The sequence below is a fragment of the Scyliorhinus torazame genome, chromosome 1 (assembly GCF_047496885.1).
Source record: "Scyliorhinus torazame isolate Kashiwa2021f chromosome 1, sScyTor2.1, whole genome shotgun sequence".
Taxonomy (NCBI): Eukaryota; Metazoa; Chordata; class Chondrichthyes; order Carcharhiniformes; family Scyliorhinidae; genus Scyliorhinus; species Scyliorhinus torazame.
In genome coordinates this window covers 162,132,030-162,156,653 of record NC_092707.1, presented here as the reverse complement: position 1 = coordinate 162,156,653, position 24,624 = coordinate 162,132,030, and the positions used below count along the sequence as shown (strand labels likewise).

The following is a 24,624-nucleotide window of genomic DNA, read 5'->3' as shown; positions in this document are numbered from 1 at the left end:
CCCCTTAAATTGGAAAAAATGAATTGGGTACTCTAAATTTTAATTTTTTTACAAAATGGAAAAATGTCACTAGTTCAATCCATCAGGAACTGTCTCACAACCATGGTAGATATCCACCTCCAGGAAGTCATGAAATTTACTTCTAGGACGATGAGACAAACGTAGTCGAGAAGCTTCCTGTGCTAGCACACGTTGCACATTCTGATCTCCATAGTCTGAACACCACCACAGCCACCTAAGCACTCCCATTGATACAGGAAGCCTCAAAAGAATCCTACACACTCATCTGAAATCCCATAGCCCCCCCCCGTGGAAGACATGTCACACCTACAAATGTGACCACCCTACCTCTCAATGGCACATCTCCTGCTTGACTGTAAACATCAACAACTGTAACCTGATAACTGACCTGAGAGGCCGAGTCCTATGTTTCAACCTTCGAGGGAAGGTCTGGCCAATCTTCAACCACTTGAAGATGGGCCAAGGAAGATGTTTCACTTGCTTCACAAATAGAACATGAGGAACAGCTCAAATTGTGACTGCGGTCATCTTTGCCAGACTATCGCCACATACTGAATTTCTGTTCTGAGAGATCCATTCCTGGTGGCATCACAGCCATTCACTGTCAGCTGTAGTTATTGAATGGATTGTTAACCTTGACATCGCCATAGTGCTTACTCAGCACAGAAAAAAAAAGAATGGCAATGATTGGCCAAAATTCTATGCATTTTTAATTCATTTCTGCAAAGAATAAGTGTTCAGGTCAAGCAATTTGATCTACTGTTGGTTACCACCACAGCACACCAATGCAGGTTAGTGCAAAAGACTGGAGCGATTTAAGGATGATTGGCCTTTGAGACCTACAGTATAAAATTTTATATATCTATTATTTTAACACAATCAGAATATAATTTCAAAAATAGTATTCCAGTTTCATGGCTGCTGGAAGTTAAATATTCCAGGTAAAATGACTCAATTATTACAAAAGGAATTGCCCATAGTAAAAGTGTCTTAGAAATTTAATCTTCAAGTAGCTTTCCAGCAAAATAAGGATGCATTAATATTTTCTGCCGAATTTTAACATTGTTTTTGTGTACGAGATAACATGTATACCTGTATTTCATGGGAATGAATGTGGATGCCGAGTCAGTGGACTATGATGTTATCAACAAAGTATGATAGGAAAAGCGTTGTAGGATGCAATTATAATAAAATATGCACAATTATTGTTTTTTTATGCAAGAGGGAATTTTAAATGGAGTGACTTTGAAGGTTCATTTTTAAACTCAAATACATCTCATCTGATGAACATTGATAAGTACCAAAACTGAAAGACAAATCAAATGATTAGTACAGATCAGTAGCAGGATTGCCACAATTTCAGTGTGATCACCATTTTATTCCCCTGCTGAGTGCTTCAACTGATAACCATATTAGATCAATGAGATCATAGAATGGGTCACTGTTATAAATGTTTGCATGTTGCAGCATTATTTAATAAACTCATTGTTATGTTTTAAATGATCATCACAAAGAGCTGAAGTGCAGCAAACAAAAGCTAAATGCAGCATTGCGGTTCATATTTCACTTCACCCCCTTCCTGCCATGATACAATTTCCTGGTGCTAACGAGTCTCAATATTAAGCAGGGGAAGGCTAATTAATCATGGGACATCACTGGGAATTCTAATCCAATCCTCACCAAGGAGTTGAAAAACAATGTGGTGTAGGAAACCTGCCCAATACTTTCCCCTCTCACCCAACTGTAGTGCCTAATGGCTGACATTAATTAACCCAGCACAAACCAGGAATCATAGGATCTCCCTGGTTCAATTAACTCAGCTATGCACTCAAAACCCAGTGAGCTTTTGGGTAACCTGACAGTCAGGATTGCATTCCTATCCGCACATACAAAAGGGAAACTGTGAAAAGATTCCTCACATGGCATTAGATTTTGCAGCCAGGTGAAACATTTCTTCCAATTACCAGTAATTTTAACTTCTGTGGGAGGCAATAAAACAGAAAACAAAAACAGTCGTCAATTTTAGAAAAACTGGGAAATTGCTCATTGTAACAATCAGACAAACACCAGAAAACCATCGATAATCATGCTACACACTTAGATGGTAGGATCTAATGCACGTTCCTCTGGCTTCTTATACCCTACTCGCACATCCAATGGTTTTAGGATAATGGGGCCTCAAGAGTAGGAAAAAAATAATCTCCAGCTATCAGACCTGAAGTTGCAAATGCAAGTTCTACAGGTGTGAGCTGACTTGCACCTCTTCCGCATGGCTATTCTTTATGTGTGTAAACGCTGATAAGTTATTGGCGGGGGTGGTGGGGAGGGGGAGAAAGAGAGGAGAGAAGAATAGGTGATCATAGCCAAACCCAATCTTATCTTTCCCCAAGGTGTCTAGAAATAAATGCACATGACCATTGCAACAGGATCCTGACAAGGAATATGCACATGATTTTTTAAACTCTCCTTAAATAAGAAATGAGTTTCTATAATGCCAGACATGTCCTAGTCAAGCTTTGATGCAACAATTTCAATCAAAATTAACCAAATGTATTTTCTTAATTCCTGCAGCAAAACTTCAAATAATTGATTGCGATAATCTTAAATAGTTTTGCAGATATTGTAAAACAAATCAGGTTTTGAACTCAGATTACAAATTTCATTTCACATTTCATAATTTTAAGGAGACTCTTAAATTGCACAGGAATAGCCATGAAGCAAATCAGAAAGCAAAATGAAAACATGCATTGCGGCAAACCCATTTTCAAAGAGATTAATATTCCTAACACCTACCATGAGATGCAGAGATGCAGAAGGTGAAATGAATGGCAAATACCAGTACTACAGAATGAGTGCGTTAGGTAGAGGAGACAGGAAAAAGACAGAATCGAAATTTAGTGACATCACACATAAAGCAAAACTTGTACACAATGAAGTACACATCAAAAGAATGTATTATCCATATTAAATATAACAGAAGATTTTGCAGTCCTGTACATACAACAAAGTAGGGAACTCATCAGTTTTAACCCGGACACATTGGGAATTTGGTTCTGAATGTACTATTAATTAAGGAAGTTTAGAAAGTTTCATCAATTTTGTCTGGGTGAAAATTTAAGTAAAACATACTCTTGATTTATTTTTAAAAACTATGCTTGAATAGACAATGCTTGCTAAAAAAAAAAATGACCTAAATTTTAAAGTTCAAAAACAAATATTATGCCAACATACTTTAACCTGTGCCAATATTTTGTCCCTCCAATCTGTATAATCCTGAACAAAAAACAAAATTGATAGGCATTTATGGCTTTTAGCCACAGTAATTTGGTTGCTGTGCGCACAGGGCCACAAACATTGGATAATCACGATAAACAGTACCAACATATAGGACTGAATCTTGTGCTATGGTTAATTGTTGCCACAAATTAGCCTGTGAGGAAAAAGACTCTGAAGTGAAACCAATGCTAAAAACGCAAGATATCAAACTTCATAACCATCCTGAAAATGAGTACATAGTGACATTATGTATGAAATAACTCAGACAACTATCCAAAAAAGTACACTATGATCCAAACTAGAGGTTCCAAATAAGTAATTAATGCACTGTTTGAAGAAATATGAAGATGATCTCAGATCATCAAAAATCAGAAAGGAGTTACTTGTGCTGCAGCTGGTTTCTAACCATGACTGGAATAGTTTCATGCCCCCACAAGCAACATTAGAATAGTTGGTTGGAAACATTTGTGTTTCTGCCATGTATTCAGTTAAAAATATTAATTTAGCAGTACTTACTCATTTTTCCACACTGATCAACAGCACTTAATCAGGTCTCTTCTCATTTACTTAATCTTCCTGGATAAGATGTGAGATCGGTCGAAAGTAACTTCTTCCCAGCTGACCCTTTATTTATGCTTTTCACCTTCTGCTCCCTTACATGATGCTCAGCACCACAGTGGAACCAAGTTTGGGAACTGACTGTATGGAAACTGCTCCACAGGATCAATATGAGCAATTCTAATACTAACAAATCCAGATTTCTTTACACATTTCTTAAAACTGCCGTATTACCAATTTACTGCTTAAAATATAGAGATGCAGTCCATGACATTAATATGGGCAACATTTTTCAAAAAGGAGTCATTTAAGGAAGCATTAGTCTAACCACATGATGTGTGATAAGGTACAGTCTGATTAAATTACTACTGAATTAAACTACAGACAACCTATTCTCCAGTTGATCTCAGTAGCAAACTGACTTCAGCAAGGCTTTTGATAATGTCCCACATGGGAGGTGGTTAGCGAAGGTAAGAGGTCATGGGATCCAAGGAAATTTGACTAATTGCATCCAGATTTGGCTGAGTGGCAAGAAGTAGAGGGTGATGGCCAAGGTTTTTTTTTCTGACTGGAAAACTGCATCCAATGGGGTCTCACAAGGATCAGTGTTGGGCCCTTGCTGTTTGTGGTTGATATAAATTGATTTAAACTTAAAGTACGAGGGTTGATCAGTATGTTTGCGGATGATACGAAAATTGGTGGGGTGGCTAATAGTGAGAAGGATAGCCTTAGATTACAGAAGGATATAGACTCGCTGTTCAGATGGGTTGATCAGTGGCAAATGGGAGTTCAATCCAGGTAAGTGTGAGGTGCTGCACTTGGGCAGGACAAATAGGATAAGGGAATACATAATTAATAGCAGGACCCTGGGAAGTACAGAGGATCAGAGGGACCTTGGTGTGCATGTACACTGGTCCCTTAAGGTAACAGGCAAGGTGAATAAAGTGGTCAAAGCACATGATATGCTTGCCTTTATTAGCTGAGGCATAGAGTTTAAGAGCAGGAAGGTTATGCTGGAACTGTATAAAATGTTGATTAGACCACAGCTAGAGCAGTGTGCAGTTCTGGAATCCACATTATAGGAGGGACCTGATAGCACTGGAAAGGGTGCAGAGGAGATTCACCAGGATGTTTCTTGGACTGGAGTGTTTTAGTTATGAAGAGAGATTGGATAGACTGGGGTTGTTTTCCTGGGAGCAGAGGAAACTGTGGGGGGGACGTGATCGAGATGTATAAAATTATGAGGGGCATAGTTAGAGTAAACAGGAAGAAACTTTCCTCTTGGTGGAGGGACCAATGACCAGGGGGCATAGGTTTAAGCTAAGGGACAGGAGGTTTAGAGGGGATGTGAGGATAAACGTGTGAGGATAAACGTTTTCACCCAGAGGGTGATGGGTGCCTGGAACTTACTGCCGGAAAGGGTGGTGGAGGCAGAGACCCTCATAACATTTAAGTAGTATGTAGAGGTGCACTTACGATGCTAAAGCATACAAGGCTATGGGCCAAGTGCTGTAAAACGGGATTAAAATACATTGGTGGTTGCTTTTGACCAGCACAGACACAATGGGCCAAAAGGCCTTTTCTGTGCTGTAGACCTCTGGGACTTACCATTTTGACATATGCTTAAAACTAGTGCATTGTTTTAGTTTAAGTACTTTTATTCTACAAGTATAACCATCAGGCTCTTCGTACATACAAAGTGGACTGGCTTCTTCTCATACTACTGACATTGCTGTTCAAGTTAATGACCAATACAGCAGAATATTTTAAGGACACCCTCAAGCCTCTTTGAAAACTTGCAATGTCCCTGACACCTGGGAATCCCTGACCCAAGACCGCCCAAAGTGGAGAAGCATCTGGGAAGGAATTGAACACCTTGAATTTCATCACCAAGAGTAAGCTGAAGCAGAGCGTTGAAAGTGAAAGGAGCACATGGCAACCTAAGCACCCCACCCAACTGTTCCGCTAACTACCGTCTGCCCCACCTGGGACAGAGACTGTACGTTGAGGATTAGACTCCTCAATCACCTGAGAACTCATTTTTAGTGTGGAAGCAAGTCATTCTCGACTCTGAGGAACTGCCTAATATCTCCTCTGTACATTCCAAACAGGACAGAAAAAAGTCTCAAAAGATACTCTTTAAATAAATACAAGATTGCATAAAGTAGAATTTTTCTGGAATTCAAATCTAAAAGCTGTTTATTCCTCTATTACATTTTTGCTTTAGGATCAGGCTCAATCAGCCATCCAAGAATCCACAGAACCCATGACTAGTGACACGGAGTTTCTTAGGTAGGCAATCCTACGCATTAGTGAGTGACCACTGAAGAGGACTACAAATCGATAGACAAATGGCCTTTGGTTGCCAATATTTTTCTGTTTCCCCCCCATCTGACTACAAACCCCAAATGTTGCAATGGAGATGCTTATCATCAGCTATCACGTTTACAAACATTATTCAAATTTGAGACACACAAGATTTGGCAAACTTAAAATGAACCTCTTTCTTTTCAAATAAAGATTTAAAATGAACCAAATTTGACACACATATATAGTATTTAAGGGAAAATGGAGATGCTGGCCAGGTATGCATAAAGCAACGCGACTGAACTGGGCAAATAAGTCAGTTGAAAAGTCAGAAACATTAATTGGATCACATTACAGTTTGCACAGGAAATTGCCACATCAGAGACGTTTACTTTATTTTCTCCAGTTATAATCCGTTGGGATTGAAATTCAAATAATAATGCCTTATTTGAATAGCTTTAATTTCAATGGATGATTTGTAAACAAACTATATATAACATTGGCTTTGAACTTTTCCAAGCGTCTTTTCAGTTCAATGGACTAAAATCATCATAGCTTTAACTTGATTTGATTTAGATTTATTGTCAGGTGTACAGAGGTACAGTGAAAAGTATTGTCCCGCATACAGTTCAGGCAGATCGTTCCATACATGATACTTCACAACATATCCAGGCAAAAGCCCTCACAAAAAAATCCAGATCAGTTTATTAAAAGACAGTTTTAAGTGTCTGTGGCACAATCAATTTGACTGGAGACGAAGTTGAATCCAAACTGCGGCTTTATTAGTATCAGATGTGTGGCCTTCCACAGCAGCTGACGAAGTGGCTGCGAGCTGGAGGCCACGCATATTTATAACCCGCCTCCTGGGCAGAGATAGCATGCAGGCACCACAGGTGAACCTGTAGTGCTGGTTCTACCATACAACCCCTAATATCAGAACACAGTGGTTAACCACATTCACCCCTGTTAAAATGGAGTCCGGCAGGGGTGGTGGATAACTATATACAATTAGCAATTTTTAATATTTACAGAGCAGTACAAAAAGTCTCTGGTCATCCGACGGGCCGGTCAGAGGTTCAGCCGGTCCGGCGCTTTGATGGTCCTTTGAGATCGACGAAGTGGTGACGGCGATGTTAGCGCTGTTGTGGTCAAAGTTGACTCCGGGAACGTGCCAAAATCCTCTTCATCAACGGGGGTGGGCAGGGGGAGGACGGACAGTCCTAGGGTGGGTGATGGCAGCGGCGGGGGAGGAGAGGGTGGCGCCGGGGGTGATGTGAGGGTGGAACCTGCTGATGCCAGGTCCCTGAGGGAGACAGTATCCTGGCGGCGGTCGGGGAACGCCACGTAGGAGCACTGTGGGTTTGCGTGGAGCAGGTGCACCCTTTGCACCAACGGATCCGTCTTGTGGAGCCGCACATGTTTATGGAGAAGCACGGTTCCCGGAGCTGTGAGCCAAGTTGGGAGCGATACCCCGGATGTGGACTTCCTGGGGAAGGCAAAAAGACTTTCATGTGGTGTACCGTTAGTAGCAGTGCAGAGTAATGAGTGAAGGGAGGACCTCTTGCCAGCTGGAGGCCGGAAGATGTCTGGACCGCAGGGCCAGCTGGACGGCCCCCCATACTGTCCCATTCTCCATTTCTGCCTGTCCGTTTCCCCGGGGGTTGTAGGTCATCGTTCTGCTGGAGGCGGTACCCCTGCTGAGCAGGAACTGGCGTAGCTCATCACTCATGAATGAGGATCCCCTGTCACTGTGGATGTAGGCGGGGAAGCCGAACAGAGTGAAGGTAGAATTAAGGGCTTTAATGACGGTGGCAGGCATCGTGTCGGGGCATGGGATGGCGAAGGGAAACCGGGAGTATTCAGCGATCACACTGAGGAAATGTGTGTGTCGATCGGAGATGGGGAGGGGGCCTTTGAAATCCACGCTGAGGCTTTCAAAGGGGCGGAAGGCCTTCACCAGGTGCGCGCGGTCCGGCCGGTAGAAGTGCAGCTTGCACTTCGCACAGACCTGGCAGTCCTCGGTGATTGTCCTTATTTCCTCGACAGAGTAGGGCAAATTTTGTGCCTTCATGAAATGGTACAGCCGAGTGACCCTTGGGTGACAAAGGCTGTCATGCAGGGCCCGGAGTCGGTCTACTTGTGCGCTGGCACACGTACCTCGGGATAGGGCGTCTGGGGGCTCGTTGAGTTTGCCAGAGCGATACTTAATCTCTTATTATAGGTGGAGAGCTCAATTCTCCAACGCAAGATTTTATCATTTTTGATCTTGCCCCGCTGTGTTGTTGAACATGAAGGCTACCGACCATTGGTCAGTGAGGAGAGTGAATCTCCTGCCGGCCAGGTATGCCTCCAATGTCGCACAGCTTCCACAATAGCCTGGGCCTCTTTTTCGACGGATGAGTGCCAAATTTCGGAGGCATGGAGGGTGCGGGAAAAGAATGCCACGGGCCTGCCTGCCTGGTCGAGGGTGGCGGTAAGGGCGAAGTCCGATGAGTCGCTTTCTACTTGGAAAGTAAGTGTCTCGTCTACAGCGTGCATTCCAGCTTTGGCAATATCAGCTCTGATCCAGGCAAATGCATGTTGGGCCTCAGCCGTCAGGGGAATGAGTGGACTGTATGAGTGGGCGGGCCTTGACGGCATAGTTTGGGACCCACTGCGCATAATATGAGAAAAACCCCAGGCAGCATTTGAGGGCCTTGGGGCAGTGGGAGCTCCATGAGGGGGTGCACGCGGTCGGGATCGGGCCCCAGAACTCCGTTCTGGACCACGTAGCCGAGGATGGCTAAGTGGTTTGTACGAAACACACACTTCTCCTTGTTATACGTGAAGTTGAGGAGAGTGGCGGTGCGGAGAAATTTAGCGAGGTTGGCGTCGTGGTCCTGCTGATCATGGCCGCAGATGGTCACATTGTCTAGGTACAGAAACGTGGCCCGCAAGCCGTACCGGTCGACCATTCAATCCATCTCCCTTTGGAAGACCAAAACCCCATTGGTGACTCCGAAGGGGACCCCAAGGAAGTGATATAGTCAGCCGTCTGCCTCGAAGGCGGTGTATGGCCGGTCCGATTTACGGTTGGGGAGCTGGTGGTAAGTGGATTTCAGGTCCACCATTGAGAAGACCTGGTATTGTGCAATTTGGTTAACCATGTCAGATATGCGTGGGAGGGGTTACGCGTCGAGCTGCGTGTACCTGTTGATGGTCTGGCTGTAGTCCACGACCATTCGTTTTCTTTCCCCAGACTTTACCACTTTGTCATAATATACACCAGTATATCATGGTGCAGACACACACTGATGGACACAGTGGGACCAATCAACACACACACCGCAGCCAATCACCAGTGAGAGCACACGCACGATAAAGACAGGGAGCATCAGAGTTCCCGCTCATTCGAGTTGCAGCTAGCTAGGAGGACAGAGCTCACAGCCTGTAACACAGACATTCACCATGTGCTGAGTGCATCGACTGGTTAGGACAACAAAAAGGTATTTAGTTAAAGCTAGTATCGTATTCACCCACAGTCTGAATATGTTTAAACAGTTAATGATTCAATAAAATAGTGTTGCACTATTTCAACACGCAACACATCACACTTCAGCTCTCCAGGGGCTGTTGCTGGCCTCAATGACGCCCTCCCGAAGCAACCGCTGGACCTCGGACCTGATGAAGGCCTTATCCTGGGTGCTGTACCGTCTGCTCCTGGTGGCGACGGGTTTGCAATCTGGAGTTAGATTGGCAAAGAGGGAAGGAGGATCGACCTTTAGGGTCGCGAGGCCGCACACAGTGAGGGGTAAGGGTCTGCCGAATTTAAGGGTCAGGCTCTGGAGGTTGCACTGGAAGTCTAGGCCGAGGATAAGTGCAGCGCAGAGGTTGGGGAAGACGTAGAGGCGAAAGCTGTGGAACTCTACGCCTTGGACTGTGAGCGTGACCGTGCAGTACCCCCGGACGCTACGCGATGGGATCCGGAGGCCAGGGAGATACTTTGATTGGTAGGGTGTACCTTAAGGGAGTAGCGCCTTACCGTATTTGGGTGTACAAAGTTCTCGGTGCTCCCGGAGTCCAGTAGGCAGGAAGTCACATGGCCGTTGACTTTCACGCTGGTGAATGCATTGGTCAGATTATGTGGTCGGGACTGGTCGATTGCCATGGTTGATCATTGGGTAGTGAGGTGGCTGTTGAGTTGAGGTCCTGAACGCGGTTGGTGTCCATGTGCTGCGGGGTGGACAAGATGGCGGCGCCCGGAGATCCTGCTGATTACAAAATGGCGGCGCGCATGGAACGCACGTCGCAGGGGTGGAGCAAGATGGCGGCGCCCATGAAACGCATGTGTTGTGCAGGGGAGATGGCGGCGCCCATGGCCTGGGGAGGAGAGGAGGTTGGCGGCGCCCATTGTTCGTGACCGGAGGGGGGGGTGGGGGCGACCGCGGCCACTGAGCGGGCCTGGCACACCGCAACAAAGTGGCCCTTCTGCCCGCAGGCCTTACAAAGGGCAGCGCGGGCCGGGCAGCGTTGGCGGGGGTGTTTTTGCTTGCCGCAAAAATAGCATCGCGCCCCCCCCCCCCCCCCAAGAGATCACTGGCTTGTGCAAAGCGCAGGCGTATTGGGTGGGTAGTGTCCCCGCTGGGGCGGTTGCATGTGGGGCCCATGAAGCGTAGGAGGAGTGGACCGCGCAGTTGGGGGAATAGGACTGGACATTGCGCAGGGCGACCGTCCAGTCCTACGACATTGCGCAGGGCGACCTTCTAGGAGCCACTCCCTGATAACATCAGAACCAATCCAATTACAAAAGCGTCCCTCATAAGGAGATCCGAGTGCTCCTTAGCTGTAACGTCCTGGCAGTCACAGTCCCGACCTAGTGGGATCAGGGCCCTCCAGAAGTCCTTGATTGACTCACCAGGTAGTCGAGTACGCGTTGCGAGTGCGTGTCTGGCAAAGAGCGTGTTCGTCTTCTGTGCATAATTTTCTTTGAGTCGAGTCATGGCATCAGCGTAATTGGGCGCATCCTGGATCAGCGGGAAGACTTTGGAGCTGAGTCTGGAGTACAATATTTGGATCTTCTGAGCCTCTGGAACAGGGGTCGGCACCGTGTTGATATACGCTTCAAAACAAGCTAGCCAGTGCTGAAAGTCATTTCTGGCGTCGCTTGCATGTGGATCCAGCTGCAGGCGATCTGGTTTAATCCGGAGGTCCATCTTCTGAATCAGATACTAATAAATTGAGGCACGATCAATTTGACTGGAGACGAAGTTGAATCCAAACTGAGGCTTTATTAGTATCAGATATGTGGCCTCCCACAGCAGCTGACAAAATGGCTGCGAGCTGGAGGCCACGCAGAGATGGCATGCAGGGAGCACAGGTGAACCTGTAGTGCTGGTTCTACCATACAACCTCTAATATCAGAACACAGTGGTTTACCACAGTGTCTTAAATCAGGATTACATATACAGGACATATACATACTAAACCAGGATTACAATATTATGTTTCATGTTGATTGGTTTAACCAGGTCGGTCAAGGCAGCCTTGAGGAGGAGTTTATAGAATGTATCCGCGATAGTTTCCTAGAACAGTATGTAATGGAACCTACGAGGGAACAAGCGGTCCTAGATCTGGTCCTGTGTAATGAGACAGGATTGATTCAGGATCTCATAGTTCGGGATCCTCTCGGAAGGAGCGATCGCAATATGGTGGAATTTAAAATACAGATGGAGGGTGAGAAGGTAAAATCAAGCACTAGTGTTTTGTGCTTAAACAAAGGAGATTACAATGGGATGAGAGAAGAACTAGCTAAGGTAGACTGGGAGCAAAGACTTTATAGTGAAACAGTTGAGGAACAGTGGAGAACCTGCCAAGTGATTTTTCACAGTGCTCAGCAAAGGTTTATACCAACAAAAAGGAAGGACGGTAAAAAGAGGGAAAATCGACCGTGGATATCTAAGGAAATAAGGGAGAGTATCAAATTGAAGGAAAAAACATACAAAGTAGCAAAGTTCAGTGGGAGACTAGAGGACTGGGAAATCTTTAGGGGGCAACAGAAAGCTACTAAAAAAGCTATAAAGAGTAAGATAGATTATGAGGTAAACTTGCTCAGAATATAAAAACAGATAGTAAAAGTTTCTACAAATATATAAAACAAAAAAGAGTGGCTAAGGTAAATATTGGTCCTTTAGAGGATGAGAAGGGAGATTTAATAATGGGAGATGAGGAAATGGCTGAGGAACTGAACAGGATTTTTGGGTCGGTCTTCACAGTGGAAGACACAAATAACATGCCAGTGACTGATGGAAATGAGGCTATGACAGGTGAGGACCTTGAGAGGATTGTTATCACCAAGGAGGTAGTGATGGGCAAGCTAATGGGGCTAAAGGTAGACAAGTCCCCTGGACCTGATGGAATGCATCCCAGAGTGCGAAAAGAGATGGCTAGGGAAATTGTAAATGCATTAGTAATAATTTACCAAAATTCACTAGACTCTGGGGTGGTCCCGGTGGATTGGAAATTAGCAAACGTGACACCACTGTTTAAAAAAGGAGGTAGGCAGAAAGCGGGTAATTATAGGTCAGTGAGCTTAACTTCGGTAGTAGGGAAGATGCTGGAATCTATCATCAAGGAAGAAATAGCGAGGCACCTGGATGGAAATTGTCCCATTGGGCAGACGCAGCATGGGTTCATAAAGAGCAGGTCGTGCCTAACTAATTTAGTGGAATTTTGAGGACATTAAGAGTGCGGTAGATAACGGGGAGCCAATGGATGTGGTATATCTGGATTTCCAGAAAGCCTTTGACAAGGTGCCACACAAAAGGTTGTTGCATAAGATAAAGATGCATGGCATGAAGGGTAAAATAGTAGCACGGATAGAGGATTGGTTAATTAATAGAAAGCAAAGAGTGGGGATTAATGGGTGTTTCTCTGGTTGGCAATCAGTAGCTAGTGGTGTCCCTCAGGGATCAGTGTTGGGCCCACAACTGTTCACAATTTACATAGATGATTTGGAGTTGGGGACCAAGGGCAATGTGTCCAAGTTTGCAGATAACACTAAGAGAAGTGGTAAAGCAAAAAGTGCAGAGGATACTGGAAGTCCGCAGAGGGATTTGGATAGGCTAAGTGAATGGGCTAGGGTCTGGCAGGTGGAATACAATGTTGACAAATGTGAGGTTATCCATTTTGGTAGGAACAACAGCAAAAGGGATTATTATTTAAATATAAAATATTAAAACATGCTGCTGTGCAGAGACCTGGGTGTGCTAGTGCATGAGTCGCAAAAAGGTGGTTTACAGGTGCAACAGGTGATTAAGAAGGCAAATGGAATTTTGTCCTTCATTGGTAGAGGAATGGAGTTTAAGACTAGGGAGGTTATGCTGCAATTGTATAAGGTGTTAGTGAGGCCACACCTGGAGTATTGTGTTCAGTTTTGGTCTCCTTACTTGAGAAAGGACGTACTGGTGCTGGAGGGTGTGCAGAGGAGATTCACTAGGTTAATCCCAGAGCTGAAGGGGTTGGATTACAAGGAGAGGTTGAGTAGACTGGGACTGTACTCGTTGGAGTTTAGAAGGATGAGGGGGGATCTTATAGAAACATATAAGATTATGAAGGGAATTGATAGGATAGATGCGGGCAGGTTGTTTCCACTGGCGGGTGAAAGCAGAACTAGGGGGCATAGCCTCAAAATAAGGGGAAGTAGATTTAGGACTGAGTTTAGGAGGAACTTCTTCACCCAAAGGGTTGTGAATCTATGGAATTCCTTGCCCAGTGAAGCAGTAGAGGCTCCTTCATTAAATGTTTTTAAGATAAAGATAGATAGTTTTTTGAATAAAGGGATTAAGGGTTATGGTGTTCGGGCCGGAAAGTGGAGCTGAGTCCACAAAAGATCAGCCATGATCTCATTGAATGGTGGATCAGGCTCGAGGGGCCAGATGGCCTACTCCTGCTCCTAGTTCTTATGTTCTTAACTCTTAGGTGCAGATGTTATGAGCCCTGAAATATCAGGATTTGAAAATTATCATATTCACTCCAGCCTGCACATCTAAGGTAAGTTTCAAGGTTGTAAATAGATGCAAGTTGTTGTTTCTGTAAAAATTGCCATCATGTGACACGCACCAGTATATCTTGTACTTAATCACACATTGATTTCTTTAACCCCAAGAGCTATGTCTAATTCATTCTTGAAATTACACGTTTTGGCCTCAACTACTTTCTGTGGTAGTGAATTCCAGAGGTTCACTACTCTGGAAATTTCTTCTCCGCTCAGTCCTAAAAAGGTTTACCCTTATCCTCAAACGATGACCCCAAGTACAAGGCTTACATTTTTTTTGAAGAAGATAAGCACTGAACTCAGATGAGAACAGATCTACCGATGGGTGGGTGATGGTTACAGTCAGGATATGGGAGACTAGAAATCTACTGGACTGTACATACTTAAGGTACATCAAAAAAAGGTGAACACTCAAAACACAACGGGCGTACCTCCATGCATATCATATGCAGTTCTAAGGAACAAAGTATGAGGGCCTGCCCCAGCCGTGGGGAAAAATCCAGAGTTAGGTCAACAGCTCCAAACCAGGCCCAGCACTGACAGATTTAAAACTTAATTCGATATGCTTTCGGCCTCACTAACCGCAGAATTTCCAAACCATAAGTTACCATTTTCTTGCTCTCGGTACCTCGATTTGCCTGACGAGACATTTTCCGGCGACCTCGGAGTACAGGGGAGAGAAGGAAGCGCCTCGCTGCTCCTTTCTGAAACAAAATCCTGACCGCAAGATCCCGAGGAAGGCGGAGTACGCATGCGCGGGGTCCGCCGGGAGATGTAGTCTCTTCACGCCGGTCCTCGCCTGCGCGGAATGGAAAGGCGTTGGACTACAGCACCCAGAATCCATCGCGATATAATTATGAGGCTGATGGACTACGACCCCCAGAGCCCTCAGCGCGTGGTGACTCTGGGACGGTTGGAAAAGATCCAGAACATTCTGGAAATCATCTGTCGAGCAGAGAAATAGAGGGGGGAGGGGGGGGATGGAAATTAACGTTTCAGATCTGTGACCTTGCAGCAGGACTGAGTAAAGTTAGAAAATTAACCAGTGAAAGAGGGGTGTTGAAAAACAAACGGCATGGACTTAATGGTTGCCAACCCTCCAGGATTGGCCTGGAGCATCTGCAGGAATTGGAAGATCAATCTCCAGGACACTGCTGTGTTGCAATCCTGGAGATACATCACAGCAATATTTTTTAAAGATTGTTTTTTTTTGCCATTTTCTTTACCAGATATAAAAGTATTGAAAATGGGAGGAAACACACATAGAAACCTCTGTCCTAAAAAGTTTCTCCCTTATCCTTCACTGTCACAGGGTCTGTGATGATATGCATAAGCAGTCATGTCTATAGTGATATACAAGACCTCCAACCAGCAGGTGACAGTAGAGAACAACCACCCGATACTGTTACCTCAGGGTGCTGGTAGAGGGTCTTCGTAGTGGACAGTCACAATTTGTAATAACTCTAGATTATTTATAATAATTAATAGTTATTGATAATATTCTTATGGCTGGATGCACAGTGGTTAGCACTGTTGCTTCACACCGCCAGGGTCCTTGGTTAGATTCCAGCTTGGGTCACTGTCGGTGCGGAGTATGCAGGTTCTCCCCGTGGTTTGTGTGAGTTTCCTCAGGGTGCTCCGGTTTCTTCCCACAAGTTCCAAAAGATGTGCTTGTTATTGGACATTCTGAATTCTCCCTCAGTGTACTCGGACAGACTGCGGGGTTAATGTAAGCCTACTTGTGACACTAATATAGAAAATAGAAGTAAGAGGAGGCTATTTGGCCTTTCGAGCCTGCCCCATCATTCATTGTGATCATGGCTGATCATCAAATTCAATACTCTGATCCTGCCTTGAAATTACACAACATTTTGGCCTCAACCACTTTCTGTGGTAGTGAATTCCCTAGGTTCACCATTCTCTGGAAATTTCTTCTCACCTCAGTCCTAAAAGGTTTCTCCCTTTTCCTCAAACTATTACCCCTAGTTCTGGACCCCCCACCATCGGGAACATTCTTTCTGAATCTACCATGACTAATCCTGTTTGAATTTTATAGGTTTTTATGAGATCCCCTTTCACTCATCTAAGCTCCAATGAATATAATCCTAACCAACATAGTGTCTCCTCATATGACAGTCCCGCCATCCCAAGGATCAGTGTGGTAAAGCTTCTCTGCACTCCATCCTTAGCAAGAACATCCTCAGATAAGGCTGCTAAAACTGCACACAATGCTCCAGGTGTGATCTCACCAATGCCCTATACAATTGCAGTAAAACATCCCTATTCCTATACTCAGATACTGTTGCTATGAAGACCAACATGTGTGGCCTTCTTTACTGCCTGCTGTCTGTGCGCGCTTACTTTCAGCTACTGGTGCACGAGGACTCCAAGATCTCGCTGAGTATCCACCTCTCTTAATTTACACCCATTCAAATGATGTTTTCCTATTTTTGTGACCAAAGTGGATAACCTCACATATATCCATATTATACTGCATCTGCTGTGCCCACACATTCAGTCGTCCAAATCAGCTGATGCAGCTCTGCATCTTCCTCACAGCTCAGCCTCCCACCCAACTTTGTATCATATGCAAATTTAGAGATAATGGCTGGGATTCTCCGAGCCGCCGCTCCGTAATCGCGCTCGGCGCCGGGGCGGAGAATGGGGCGCCGGACCCGCGATCGGGTCCAACGCCTTCCCGCAATTCTCTGGCGACTGGAGAATCGCCGCCAGTCGCGTGTGAGCGGTCAACGCAGCGCTGGTCGGGGGCCGTTGAACGAGGTCCCCACGGCGATTCTCCGCGATCGACCGGCCGAGTTCTCGCTGGCATGGTTCACGTATGGTTCTACCGGCGGGCCTCGGAGTCATGGCTACGGTGGCCGTCCTGGTGGGGGCAGAGGGTCCGTCACCGGGGGGAGCCTCCACGATGGCCAGGCCCGTTGTGTGTGTCCGCCATGTTGCACGGACCCGTAGCTGGAAGTCAGGGCCCCGTATCGGCAGCCGGAGCTGCGTGGAGCACTCCAGGGCCCTGCGAGCCCCCTACAAGCTGGAGAACCACTCCGGACTTTCTAAAAAAAGTCCAGAGTGATTTGCGTTTTCTCGCGGGCGTGGGGATATAGCCCCATTATTGGAGAATCCCGCCCAATATATTTAGTTCCCTTATCCAAATCATTAATATACAATGTGAACAGTTTGGGTCCTAGCACAGTACCCTCCGGTACTCCACACTAGTCATTGCCTGCCAATAGGAAAAAGACCCATTTATTCCAACTTTTTTCTTTCTGCTAACCAGTTTTCTACTCATCTCTAAAAAGGCTGTTTGGCTAAAATCAAACATCATCCAACTGGGTATAATGAGTCCTTTTGCTTTCCAGTTGACATAGGGATTGAGGCAGTGCATTGGCCAACTAATGGCTGGAGCATGGAGACAAGTTATGTAATGAAATCTCCAGGAATTTATTCAATCACAGTTGGAAACCCGAGAAAAACAGAAACTGCTGGAGGTACTTTGGTAGTATCTGTCAGAGTTAATACTTGTTGATAGTCTTTCATCAAGTAGGTCTGTGATAGAGCAGTATATGTATTATTAGGATGTTTGGGACTAAGGGTTAATGTATTGTAAGGTATGTTGCTTCATGAAGAGCTCTAGAGGTTTGTATGATGAAACAATAATTGTTTATTAATAATACAAAACTATGTGCAAATATAGCAGATATTGTCCTGACTAGGTGCATTGACACATCGACTTGACCAGACTCACTACTACTCCCATGTGACTCTACATTATAATGTGGACAGTCCTGTTTCCCCGATCCCACATTATCCCTTATGGTTCTGAACACCCTAATACTACAGGCCGGACAGAACTAATGACAAAAGGTTGACCGTGTGATGGATCTCTGTCTATTCGGAACCCTGGATATCCGTTATCCCTTCGTAGTTCCCAAATAACAGAGGTCAAGTCTGTGCTTTTTGGCAAGTTCAGTTTAACTTTGTTTGTCAGCTTGTGCCACTGGTAAACTTTATTTGTCAATACAAGATTAGGTCAGATTGATTGTCTTTAGCGAATACAGTAGTTGAGTTTTCATTCAATTACAAACCATGGTAATTCTTCAAATCGTAATACACAGTATAAAATAACTGAGTGATTTAAATTAAACAAAGATGGCGATTTAGCAAAAGCAAGCAAAGAAAATAGGTTTCAGAAAGAGATAGATTGATTCCGGAATGGATTTTTACATCCCGACAAATGATTCTTGAGGAGGTTATTATCTTAAGGTCTCGCGCCTTCTTTGCAGCTGTGATTGTCTTTAACTAATTTACAATTCACTCAATTCAGCCAAACTGTCTGTCCGTCAATTTAAGAGAGATATGTATTTAAATATATTGCTACAAATTTTCCCATACCATCACCTGCCAATTTTCCAACTTATCCACAAATGCATCTAGACATTATTGGAGAAACACAGTTTTTGTTAAGAAAGTATCTCTAGACTGGCTGTTTCCTTAGAAATGGAACTGCCCGTTCTTTCACACAATGGGGCCTTTCAGCCAGTTGACATCACTGGCTGAAAGGCCCCATTGTGTGAAAGAACGGGCAGTTCCAAATTGACCGACAGACAGTTTGGCCGAATTGAGTGAATTGTAAATTAGTTAAAGCCTCGCCCACCAAACAATTCCGGGACAGAGCTTTACTCTTGGTTATATGCTGCAGGTCACTTTAACTCCCACTATCTGTGAGCAGCCCCAGCTCCACAGCTGAAGGCTATTACAAATAAGGAATTGGCCTTTTTATTTATGTGAGCACACCTTCTACCAGGGCTATACACCTCCGAACCCCCAGGCGGGATGAAACAGTCCCTCGACGGACTGGAAATGCCGGTTGTGAGGGAGGACAGATGGGGGAAGCTGGAAGCACCAATAGATCTGGGTGAAATCATGGAGAGCAATAGCTCTATGCAGGGTGGGATGGTACCGGGACCCGACGGGTTTCCGGCGGCCTTCTACAAAAAATTTGCACCGGCCCTGGCCCACATCCCAGGGCCATGGTTGCAGACTCGCTGGCAAGGGGCACTTTGCCTCCTACACTAGCGCAGGCCACAATCTCATTGATACCCAAAAAAGACAAACACCCAATGGAATGTGGATCATATAGACCCATTTCGCTGCTGAATGTGGATGCGAAAATACTCGCAAAGGCCCTGGCTAAAAGGCTGGAGAACGCCGCACCGGTGGTGTTTACCGAAGACCAAATGGGCTTTGTCAAGGGTAGACAACTCACTGCGAACATCAGGTGGCTGATAACGTATTACTGACCCCCCGTCCCCGACCTCGGGGAGAGAATTCCAGAGGTGATCGTCTCCCAGGATGCAGAAAAAGCCTTCAACCAAGTCGAATGGAAGTACCTCCTCGAGATACTGGGATTGTTTGGGCAAGGAGCAGGATTCACCACCTGGGGTGAGACTCCTGTACAAAGCTCCTAAGGCGAGCGTTCGAACTAACACCACCAGCTCTGAATACATCCAGCTACAAAGAGGCACAAGGCAGGGATGCCATTGTCCCTACTCCTGTTTGCATTAGCAATCAAACCCGGCCGATAGCCCTACGGGGCGCGGAAAACTGGAAGGGCTCCAAAGAGGAGCAGAGAGCACAGAGTCTCATTCTATGCTCCTGTACGTCTCAAAGCCACAGGAAGGACTGAAAGCAATCATGCAGATCCAAAAAGAGTTCAAAACTTTCTCAGGTTACAAACTCAACCGGGCAAAAGTGAGGCATTCCCAGTGAACCCAAACAGGGGAAGGACAGAGCTAGAGGGATTCCTGTTCAAAATAGCCCAAAACAGATTCCGATACCTGGGGATCCAAATAGCCAGAGACTGGACACAGATCCACAAATGGAATCTGATCAGCCTGATGGAGGAAGTTCAAAAGGACCTACAGAGGTGGGACACACTGCCACTCTCCCTGTCGTTGATCAAAATGAATGTGCTGCCGAGGTTCCTCTTCCTGTTTAGGTCCCAACAGATCTTCATCCCCAAGGCCTTCTTCCAGAACCTAGATAGCTTAATTATGGTGTTTGTGTGGGGAGGGGGGGGGGGGGGGGGGCAAGAATCCAAGAGTCCCCTAATCAACATGGCAAAGGAGAAAAATTAAGGGAGGTCTGGCACTGCCAAACCTGCAATATTACCACTGGGCAGTAACAACAGATCGGGTGAGGGGATCGGTGTGTTGCTAACTTTGCCTTAGTTCAATTGCTCGGTTTTATTACCTTTGCTCTCGAGTCACCAGGTATCTTTATACCGCCACGTGGTTCAAGTCCGAGTAATGATCAATAATCCAATACACCGATTAGTAAGATTTAAATCAAAGCACATTTATTATACACAGTAATCATTACTCATGCACAAATTCTACGTTTAAGCTACTTCTACAACCAACAGGCCTATACTTAACTTGGAACTGGCCCACCAGCTAAGGGAAACAAATGGCCTTTCGTTCGGGTTCTGAGCCTGCGGGATTCGAAGTTGGTACAGACTGATAGCTAGGAGCGCCTATCTCGTAGCGAGCGTTGAAGTAAGACTTACAGTTTCGACCAGCTGCTGAAGAGTGAAGAGCTGGAGAAGAGAGCGACTTGAACTTGGGGCTCAATTCTTATAGTCCCCAGGGGCTTCCTGCCTTTCGGGGTGGACCCTGTACCTGGTCCCATGTGATTGGACTTTGACCCAATCGCTTGGTTCGATTTTCTCCAAAGCTGGAGCGGTTCCCTGATCGATGGGCGGTCTTGAGGTGCTCGTTCACCTCCTTTTGTGTAGGCTCCTGCTGGCACCGAAGAGTCTGGTTTTGCTTTGTGTGTCTGAATGTTGCTTATTGTTCCCGGGGATTGCTCATTAGTATGCAGATGGCTGTTGTTTTGTTATGCTGATGGTTGCTGGTATTGATAGTGTCTGGCTTTTCTAGAGGTAAATACACAGCCAACCTGCAGCTGCTCGTTTTTGTCTTGTTGGCTGACTTTCCCATCAGCCTTTGCCGTTCGCCATTTCAAATCGGGAGTTGGCCATTTTAAGTGGCTACATACCCTCCTTGTGATCCTAACGCGAAGCATGAAGGATCACATAACTATGTTGCTTTCCATTCCCTGACATGGGGGGGTGGGGGGCACTTCTTTTTTGGCCTCTACACTGACCATAACTATGCAAAAAAAATTTAACTGACAGTTCTAAGGGCGCTATGTCAAACAGGGACATGCATTACAAAACAATAAACTGGGAACCTCTAACTATTCTTAATACACTACACTCACTTAAACATTTCATCATTCTACCTTCCTCAACCATACAAACAAAATCATAGCAGTTTATACATATTTTTCATGGCTTGGCAGTCAAGCTCAGGATCGTACAATTTGCTCATGAACAGTTCTTTACATTTCTTTATTTACAATAAAGCGCAAATGAATGCTCTTTATTATAGATCGCGGGGGTCGGGGGTCTGGTCGTATCCGAAAACAGGGGATCTGATCCTATATACCGGGGTTCGAGGGCGGTAGGCTCTCCTTCTCCATTTCCTTAGACGCATAGTCTGCACGATGCAGCAGAGTATCGCTAATACTAGTAAGGTTTCTATTACATATGACAGAGAGTACCAGGTTTATAAACCTGGCACACCAAGATGATGTGGTGTCGCTGGTGACTGGGCTCTGGGTACTGCGGGGAACTAAAACATTAACGGTTGGGGGGCTTGAAGTCATGGGGTTCACGTTCACTCGAACCAAATGTCCATTATTATGAGGATGATCCATGTGGAGGAAGTCCTCATGGCTCTTCTCTTTCCTTTTCTTTTCTTTTCCGGTCCTGGAGCTTCTGTGGAAACAAGCATCGCGTCTGTAACTATCTTTGTTCAACATCCCGTACGATAGTCTGTCTGTCCTTTAGTGCCAATTACTCCCTTTATAATTGGTCACTATGTGTGACTCCCTCATTTTTTTTCAAAACCGAATTATAGGACAAGACACACTTTCAAATACTGAACCAGTGCCAGCCGCCTCGCAGCCTGTGCAATTTACCATCCAAATGTTTCAGGATGTAAATAGCATGTGGTTGGCAACCCAAGGGTTACCTGAAACAAAACAAAACTTTTTGAACTAAAATTGCCAAAATGAGGTGCGTATGGGCCGCGACGGGCAAGAGTTGGATGGAGTCCCTGGGTAGGACGGCTACCAATGCCGTGTCTCCCTACCCGAGCGTAGTTGACCAGAGGGGGGGGTTCCCAGGCAGGGCGGGTCCCAAGTCATTTCTCCACTGCCTGAGCAACCGACATGAATGGGCAAGAAATGTAGTCATCGTGGTGGGGCTGCCGTAGTGGTTCTTTCCTTCGAACCAGAAGGGCAGTTACGAACGGGGGTCTGGGTTTCCATCGACAGTCGAGTTCCACTGAACTGGCGTCTGGGACCTTAACAAGTCTCTGCAGACAAGCTACTTCCGCTGAACTAGTGTCTGGCAGTAGTGAGTCTCTGCGGGCAAGTCCTCAGAGGTTTCGGCCGAAAAGGCGTGGGGCTGGGTTTTTTTTCCTGTCGGACATACAACATTGAACAAACTAACAAACAACATAAAACATGCTGCAGGTTCCATCAGAAAGGACACCACTTCTCCCAAGCGGTTCCTTTTAAAACATCATCTGGACACCTCAGTTCTCGGTTGCGAACAGGGTCGCAAAGGGGTTCTCGGTTTGGGAGTCAGACCCAAGGTCGTCATCTTCTCCCAGGTGCCAAAGTCTTGAGTGTATCAGGGCTGAAAGGGCTGCATGGTGTGAGGTGGGGTCGCTTTCGTCGTTGCGGACGAGTCGGAACGAGTTATCTCGGTGCCAATAGTGGGTGTCTAGCTGCGTGGGGACGGAATCGGGGTCGTCAGTGTAGTTCGGTGGTCGGTGGTGGGGTTTATTTTGGAAAGTGATCATGAAGGGATCACTTGGATCGTAGTCAGAATCGCTGGGTGTGGGTCCTGTTGCATGGGGAGAGTAGGGAGGGGTGCTGTGGCTATCGTCCGAGTCACAGTCGCTGTCTCTGCTGCTGCAGTCTGTGGGCCTTCCGGGTCGGAGTGTATATTTCTGGGGTGGAGTCGAGGTCGAGTCCGTGGCTGGGCTGGACGTGTTAGGGGATGGTAGGGTTACGTTGGCTGTGGGCGGGGTGTGGTGTGCTGCGTCGAGCATGACGTGGTGTGCGTGGTTCGACTGTGTTCCATATGCCTTCAGCTGGTTTATATGGAACCACGCAGTCTTACCGTTGGGGTACTTTATTTTATATACGGAAGGGCTTACTTTATCCGCAATGGAGTACGGATCCGAGTATTTTGGTGACAGGAATGTGCTGGGGTTATATACAGAGAGCATAACTTGCTGTCCTATACTGTACTCAGTCGCATGCACTGTCTTGTCGAAACAAGCCTTGCTCTGTTTCTTCCTTATGCCCAATTTTACTGCGGCTGCTAGCTGAGCCGTTTTAACATTTTCAACTAATTGCTGTACTGCTTTCTCATGTGTGAGGGCCGTCTAAACCTAATAAATATTATGTGCCTTTCATGGGGCGTCCGGTCATGAGGGTGTGTGGGGTGTAACCTGTGGAAGTAGAAATTGTATTACGCAGAAACATCAGCGCAAAAGGGAGGACTAAGTCCCAAGTGGTGTTGTTCTGCTGGACCATTTTTCTGAGGGTGGATTTTAGGGTCCGATTCATGCGCTCCACGATACCACTCGACTGTGGGTGGTATGCTATGTGGAATTTTTGGGTGATGCCAAATATCGTGAGGACGTTCTGCATGACACGTCCCGTAAAATGGGAGCCTTGGTTGGATTCAATGCTGCGGCGGAGTCCCCATCTTGTAAAGATGTGGTGGGTCAAAATCTTGGCTGTGGTTTTTGCAGTATTTGTGCGGGCTGGGAATGCTTCCACCCATTTCGTAAATGTGTCAATTACCACAAGTACATATTTATAGCCATTCCTGCAAGGGTGCAATGGTCCTATAAAATCAATCTGGAGGTTAGTCCAGGGGCCATTAACGGGTCGGGTGTGGCTGAGTTGCGCCTTTTTGGCATATCTATCCGGATTATTCTGGGCGCAGATAAGACAATTCTCGATGTAGTGGTTTACATCTTCCTTTAAATTCGGCCACCAACAAAGCTGCTTGAGATGGGCTGTAGTGGGATCGATTCCCTGATGTCCATGACCGTCATGGAACAAACAAATCAGTTGATTCCTGTCCTGTTCAGGAACCACATAAAGGGTGTCTTTTAACACCACACCGTCATGTGTGGTCAGTCCATTTTTGAACCTCTCATAGGGAGCTGGATATTTTCCTTTTACAATCTCCCTGAGATTGCTGTCCTGCTTCTGGGCCTCCACTAGATCCTCGATCTTTGTCTGTGAGACCTGAACTGCAC

General features: G+C 45.8%; 1 protein-coding gene across 3 annotated transcripts in view; it reads right to left on the bottom strand.

Moving 5' to 3' along the window:
* LOC140415881 (trafficking protein particle complex subunit 3) overlaps positions 1-14,947 on the bottom strand; it is a 37,994-nt gene extending 23,047 nt beyond the window's left edge. The window contains exon 1 of one of the 3 annotated variants that reach the window (XM_072501089.1): positions 14,803-14,947. In XM_072501089.1, the coding sequence (XP_072357190.1) occupies positions 14,803-14,844 (42 nt within the window). In that variant the 5' untranslated portion in view covers positions 14,845-14,947. Of the gene's footprint in view, positions 1-2,814; positions 2,859-14,802 lie in introns of those variants that run through there. The other 2 variants (XM_072501091.1, XM_072501090.1) reach the window with 2 other exon arrangements.
* Between the last annotated feature and the right edge of the window lie 9,677 nt (positions 14,948-24,624).